Genomic DNA, 7,320 nt, shown 5'->3' with positions numbered 1-7,320 from the left:
AAGTTCTGCACAATGACTGATTAGTTTGAGTCAGGTGTGTTGGAGCAGGGATTCATGGAAAACCTGCAGGATTGTGAACCTGGAGGACCATAGCTGGACACCCTGGCCGAACTCTCTGTTTAGTTTAATATTTTGGTTTGATGTTATTTGGCTGTCTAATGAGACATTTGTTATGTTGTTGGTTGTTTGATGATTGATATTTGTTATTTTTTTCCTCTTTTAATGTATCTGTATGATTCACATTCCGACCCCCCCCCCCCCCATTATGGTCAGGGGAGTTGGTGCCTCAGTGACCCTAAGAGCTACACCAGCAGGAGCTTTAGTTTCTGGTGGGACACCCAGGATGGACGGGTCTTTGGTTAGAGACCTGACGAAGTGCAATCCATTTCTTCAGAGTGTTGGACTCTACTAACAGTCCTGGTAAGAAAACCCTGAATAAACAATAATAACAACAAAATGAGCTGAAACACGATGCCCAGTTTACATTTCTACCCCTCATGTCTGCATTCCCAGAGCCGGCCTTGTCCCAAACGCGTGTTGAGTGTTATAAAGAAAGGTGATGCAACACAGTGAACATGATCCCGTCTCAGCGTTTTTGGAACGTGTTGGAGGCATGACATTGAGGAAAAGTCAGTATTTGCAAAACACAATAAATGTAATCAGTTTGAACATTAAATCTTTTGTTTTGGTAGCGTAAATATAGATTTAAAAGTATTTGTAGATCACTGGTTTTTTTTACGTTTTACAACTTTATTGGGATTGTGGTTTTATTAAATAATGCAAGTCCCCCATCTCTCTCTTACAGGCACTTATTCATCTCTTGTATCATTCAGAAAATGACCCACTCAAAATAATCTTTTTTTGCACCTTGCTGTCATGAATCAACAGGATGCATCGTCTCAGCTGAAGACATGCAGTTAATTCTGGTGAAATTTCACTCTTCCGGGGGTGAAGGACGATTGCAGCTGCTTGTCATACCAAGCCAAATCCTTCTGTATCAGTCTATCTGCACTTCTTCCTGGTGTACAGTAGTACCTGTATATGATGATTATGATGTGTGAGTTTATTCTGGATGTTTCTGATGGACTCTGCAACTTTTGCGTTTTTCCATGCATCCTCCTTGGTGCCATTTCGATCCTAAATTTTCATGTTTTCAACACTAAGTATTGTAAATAACGGAGTAAATAACTCACAAGTGAGGAGGTGTGGAAGAATATTGACCACCGACGGCCACCATCCATTCACATCAAGTCAGTAATTCCTACAAACTGCAGCTTTGGGTATAAACAAAGAAACTAATAAATAATGCAGAATGTGCTCAGCTTCTTTGAAGATGTGGATGCTCAAATAAAAAATTATTTATTTCTGATTATTAACCTTTTATGGATTAATATCACAGTTCCAAATACTTATGTGTTGGCAACAAAAAGAAAAACATGTTATATATTCAGCAAATGTTTCTGAAGCGGAAAGAAGGTCAGATTAGATTGGACAGAACGTTATTGATCCCCCTGGCAGGTTACCTCTGGGAAATTAAGCCATAAGCTACACTACAGCCATAAATATTGAGTTAAAATAAAATACAATATATAAAAAGGGGCAACGTTATTTTAAAACTGTCCCTGTTGTAGCCAAGACATTTACACACATGATGTTGTCGGACAATATGCCTAAATTATTGTTATTTTTGGTGATTAGAGCTGTAAAAGCATTAAGTTGTATGTTTGCATGAATGACGCCTTTGTGAAAAGAAAAATCTGTCGTCACAGTAACCAAGCACGAGCCCGTGGGTGCGTTTAAACACAGAACGTGGCTGGCTGACTTGTTGGGCGGGGTTTCTTCTTGTACTTCCACTCCTTAGAGCTCCGCCCACTCAAACTGCGCTGACATATGAAAGGAGCACAACGCCAGTTGCCTACTCCGGCGCTGATTGGCTGACGCCCTGTCACGTTGGAAGAGATTGTCAGTCCGCTGCAGCTCAAGGAAAATAACTTGTTTTTCTGTCGTGGATTTAATTTCTTACTTATTTACTGTCTGCGTTTATGAAGCATTTGTTCAGCCGCTACGAGGCCCCCTGACGCACATTTTACCGAAAGCAAAGCGAGCATGTAGCGTTGTTGTCGGGCAGCTTTTCTTCTCAGTAAAGGTAAGCTAACATTAGCTGGAGTGGATACTTAGCGAGCGAGCTAACTAGCTTAGCATCCGCTAGCCACCTCGGCTAGCCGTCTGACGTCATCCTGCAAACAAACCAACCACACAGCAGCTCAACTTTCTCTCCATAGAGCTCACATTTCACATATTTACACAGTTTATACAGTTCATTCGGCTTTAGAGCAGGTAGTGTGAACCGGGAGGTTTCCTGAGTTAGCTTTCTGCTAGTCCAACTGGTTAGCAACAGTTGCTAAGCTACTCTTCTATCTGTCTCCAAGGTGACGGCGGAGCTCTCTTCATCCATCCTCCATCCATTCACCTCCACCTCCATCTATCCACCTCCAGCCTCCATCCACCCTCCACCTCCAGCCTCCATTGACCCTCCACCTCCAGCCTCCATCTTCCATCCGTCCATCCATCCATCCATCCACCTCCAACCATCCACCTCCACCCTCCATCCATCCAGCCTCCATCATCCATCCATCTTCCATCCATCCATCCATCCACCTCCAACCATCCACCTCCAGCCTCCATCATCCATCCGTCCATCCATCCATCCACCTCCAACCATCCACCTCCAGCCTCCATCCATCCAACCTCCATCATCCATCCATCCAGCCTCCATCATCCATCCATCCATCCATCCATCCATCCATCCACCTCCAACCATCCACCTCCAGCCTCCATCCATCCAGCCTCCATCATCCATCCATCTATCCATCCAGCCTCCATCATCCATCCATCCATCCATCCATCCACCTCCAACCATCCACCTCCAGCCTCCATCCATCCAGCCTCCATCATCCATCCATCCATTCACCTCCATCCATCCATCCATTCACCTCCGTCCATCCATCCATCCATTCATCCATCCACTCACCACCATCCATCCATCCATCCACCACCTCCAGCTCTGCTGACTGTTGGTGTTTCTCCAGGAACATTTTCTGTCTGGTGGAGCTTTGAGCCTGCTGGGCGGATGCGAGGAGTGTGGGAACCCTAGCGGCGTGGGTCGGAGAGGAGATGTCGGCGTGGGGATGCCTCTCCCTGGAGACAGCGGTGTAGACGAGGGGACACGTCAGCAGGATACCAACAGCAGGGACCAAAGTTGCAGCCTAACTCGCAGTGACAAATATATGGATGGTGGGGTGGCAGCATGCCCACCCCCTCAACGACCACGACACCGCTGGCTGGAGGGAGCAGCAGTCCGGGAGGAGAAGAGGAGTCTGCCTCTCCTACCGGCGACTCCTCCTTTCGGTTCATCCCGGCTTTCTGCCTGGGCGTGGTGGCGGCGGTGCTGTTCCAGCTGGCTTGGGGAGGCCTGACTCTCACCTCTTTCTTCCTGAAGCTGTTCATCTACGTCTCGTTCGCCTTGCTGTGTTTTCTGGCCGGGAGTTTTGTTTTGCTTGTCAGGAAGAGCCCTCTGAAAGTCAGCAGCTTTGACAGAAACCGAGGCCATTCAGCTGCACAGTCCCAGTTCTTCAACAAACTCATGGTAAGAAGTCAACATTTCTTCTTCTGACTCACTCCTGGCTCTCACAGTTATATCTAAAACCATGTAAAATCAAGTTAATTGTCCTTATAAGTTTGGTTTATTTGTATAATTTGATGTCAAAGTAAAGTAAACAATAAATAAATCCTACATGTGAAATCTGGATTTCTGTCGGAGAAAATGACCTATACCTGTACCCAGGAGGCTTTTTTCAGTAACCTAATGTATTAAATAGTTTTGAACATTTATGTGGAGTAACGAGTTTAGAAGCGCAGGAAAAACCCATCTAGCTAGCTTTGACTTTCAGCTGGCATTTGACACATAAAAATGCAACAACAGTGTTTTTAAAGAAAGAAAACCAGAAATCGGAAGTTAAAAGTTTCTTTTTCTAAAGCTTGTTGCACACGGACGATAAGGAACGACATCAACCTTGTGTTTTTCCTTTTTTTTTTTTTTTTTACCTCTGTATAATGTTAAAATGGCATCGCCGAATGGCATGCGAATGGCATGCGAGGAGTTTCAGTGAGGATTTAGAGCTCATCATAGCACTGAGACAGCATTTGTGAAAGTTACTAATGACCTTCTTATGGCCTCAGACAAAGGACTTGTGTCCGTACTTATCTTGCTTGATTTTAGTGCTGCATTTGATACAGTCGATCATAACATTCTGTTACAGAGACTAGAACAGGTGATTGGAATTACAGGTACAGCGTTAAGCTGGTTTAAATCATATTTATCTGATAGACTTCAGTTTGTTCATGTAAATGACAAGTCCTCCTCCCCAAACTACAGTAAGTCATGGAGTTCCTCAAGGTTCTGTACTTGGACCAATACTCTTCACGCTATATATGCTCCCTTTAGGCAAAATTATTAGACAGCATGGAATAAACTTTCGTTGTTATGCAGATGTACTCAACTATACTTATCCTTTAAACCAGATGAAACAAATCAGCCCAATAGGCTACAAAATTGTCTCATAGACATAAAGACTTGGATGTCTAGAAATTTTCTCCTCTTAAACTCAGATAAGACTGAAGTAATTCTCGTTGGATCTGAAAAACTCAGAGCTAAATTTTCCGGTTTTGTAATGAACCTGGATGGCATTACTTTAGCTTCCAGTGCTACAGTGAGAAACCTTGGAGTAATATTTGACCCTGACCTGTCCTTTGGCCCACATATTAAGCAGGTTACTAAAACAGCCTTCTTTCATTTACGTAATACAGCCAAAATTAGGGACATTCTGTCTCAGAGTGATGCAGAAAAACTGGTTCACGCTTTTGTTACTTCGAGACTAGATTACTGTAACTCTCTATTACTGGGCTGTCCTAAATATGCCCTGAAAAGCCTTCAGCTGATCCAGAATTCTGCAGCCAGAGTCCTGACCAGAACCAGCAGGAGAGATCATATTTCTCCAGTTTTAGCCTCTCTTCATTGGCTGCCTGTTGAATCTAGAATAGAATTTAAAATCCTTCTCCTTACATATAAAGCCCTCCACAACCAGGCACCACTATATATCAAAGACCTCATTGTTCCTTATATACCAAGCAGAGTACTTCGTTCGCAGACTGCAGGCTAACTTGTGGTTCCTAGAGTCTCGAGGAGCCGAGCAGGAGGCAGAGCCTTTGGTTATCAGGCCCCTCTCTTATGGAATAAGCTCCCAGTTAGTGTTAGGGAAGCAGACACCCTCCCCACCTTTAAGACTAGGCTGAAGACTTATCTTTTTGATAAGTCCTATAGCTAGGGATGGTTAGCATCCCTTAGTTATGCTGCTATAGGTTTAGACGGCTGAGGGACATTTCCTGATACACTGAGCTTCTTTCTCTTTATCTGTATCTCTCTTTTGTCAAATGAGACAAAAGAACTTGTCAAATGTTGGCATCTGCTAACGATGACTCTTCATCCTGTCTCTTCTCTGAGGTCTCTCCAGCCTGTAAAAGTCAGTCTGATGTCGACTCTTGATTTATCGTTTGCTCTGCTTCTTTCTGTTCCTCGCTCTCCGATAACGTCCACCAGCATGTCCGGCTCAGGACAGGACAGGTCCATACCAAGCGGCAACCTCCGGCAGTTAAAAGTGAAGGCTATGTGGAAGTGCATAAACCTGCAGTTCCCCCTTCATCCACTAGGGGCTGCAAAACACAGCAAATCCCCATAGACTCACATGTTAAAAAGACCAACTTCACAGCAGAAATAAACATGTTTACGGCAGAAATAAACACGTTTACAGCAGAAAAAAAATGTTTACAGCAGAAATAAAGATGTTTATAGCCATGACACTCTGCCATGTATTGATCGGTAAAAAGAATAGTAATCTCCAGTTTACACGGAACAAAGCAGGAACAGCTCCATGTTTACATTTTTGTTGTTTTAAGCCACATGACGGGGGAAAAAACCCCAAACAGCTAAATGTCCGTCATTCTCCTCCTTGTTTTTATGTCTCAAGTTCAGCTTGAGCTGCAGACAATGTGACGAAATAACAGCGTAGGAGGTTTCATGTCTGTGTGTAGACATGAGGATCATTAAATTCAGCCGCTGACCTTCTCCGAAACTTTGTCGTACAGAGCTACCGTTTATTGAATGCTTGGCGGCCATGTGGAAGGATCTTCATTATAAATAAATCCGCAGGGATTCTTCTTTATTAGCGGATTTTATTGACAGAAAATCTGATAGATTTTATTTTCTGCGCATAACTTTAACGATGACCTAGATTTGGAGATTTGAGCTGCATATTCTTTTCCTCCCACGCAGCTGCTGAAATTTCCCTGTGGTTGTTTCTTCCCCCTCATCTTTAGCCTCACATCTTCTCTTTTTATTCTATAATAGATGAGGTTTGGTCCTGCCTCTGGATTTATGCTCACGTAACACACACTCTGAGCACATGCACACCATGAGTGTTACTCAGAGGAAAGTGTCTGCAGTTGGCAGCCACCATTCAGCTGTCTTGTTTGAGTGCTGATGACTTATTGATGTTGACATCGGAGGAACAGAGGCACAAACATTTGTCTGGTTGACATGTGAGCTGGGACAATTCAGGCCGCCTTGTTTGTCTGGATTTCCAGCTCTCCTCACGTCGTTCCCATATTTCACACCATTTGTGAGCCGGTGAAGTGATCTGCTGCTGTTGTTGCTTCTCAGGGTCGGTTCGTGGTGCCAGCACTGGAGTCGAGCCAGAGCAGAAGAGTGGTGGTGTCACACAATGTGGACAAAGCCCTGAAGGAAGGTAACGGACCTCTTTCGCTCCAGAGATGATGAGATCCTGACAACGCTGCAGATTTTATACTCGCTGAAAGTTTTCTGTCAACATACAAACACTGAAACATGAATTTGATCCTAAAAGATTCACGTTTCTTTGGTTTGTTGACGTTTCATAAGCATCTCTTGTTGCACATGGAGGAAATACAGGAAGGGTTCTTAACTGGATCCCATCAGAGTTCACCTCAGGATGAGTGTGTACTAGGGCTGGTACTAACGATTATTTGAATAGTCCACTAATATATCAATTATTTTTTTGATTAGTCACGATTATTTCTGTAGCCATCTGTGCTTCCAATCGATGCAGCTTTTTCCTTTTTTTTTTTAAACAAGCTTCAGTGTGTTTTACCCCGCTCTCTACATTTGCATCATGTGAATACCCCCCAGATTTCCAGTCCATCACAACATTATGTCCTTTGGTAAAGTAA

General features: G+C 43.7%; 1 protein-coding gene and 1 long non-coding RNA gene across 2 annotated transcripts in view; both read left to right on the top strand.

Annotated features, from left to right (window-relative positions):
- Window positions 1-283: 283 nt before the first annotated feature.
- On the top strand, window positions 284-1,016 carry LOC306763682. Its single transcript, XR_013771531.1, has 3 exons — window positions 284-420; window positions 514-629; window positions 806-1,016. It is a non-coding gene; the product is annotated as an uncharacterized lncRNA (long non-coding RNA).
- Window positions 1,017-2,680: 1,664 nt separating this feature from the next.
- The window catches only part of snx25 (sorting nexin 25), a 33,560-nt gene continuing 28,920 nt past the window's right edge, over window positions 2,681-7,320 (top strand). Inside the window, exons 1-2 of the mRNA XM_079249733.1 lie at window positions 2,681-3,646; window positions 6,776-6,860. Of these exons, the coding sequence (XP_079105859.1) occupies window positions 3,308-3,646; window positions 6,776-6,860 (424 nt within the window). The 5' untranslated portion in view covers window positions 2,681-3,307. The remainder of the gene's footprint in view (window positions 3,647-6,775; window positions 6,861-7,320) is intronic.

This window comes from Telmatherina bonti (genome assembly GCF_933228915.1).
Source record: "Telmatherina bonti genome assembly, chromosome: 12".
In the NCBI taxonomy this organism is placed as follows: Eukaryota; Metazoa; Chordata; class Actinopteri; order Atheriniformes; family Telmatherinidae; genus Telmatherina; species Telmatherina bonti.
This window is presented reverse-complemented; position numbering and strand designations above follow the sequence as displayed.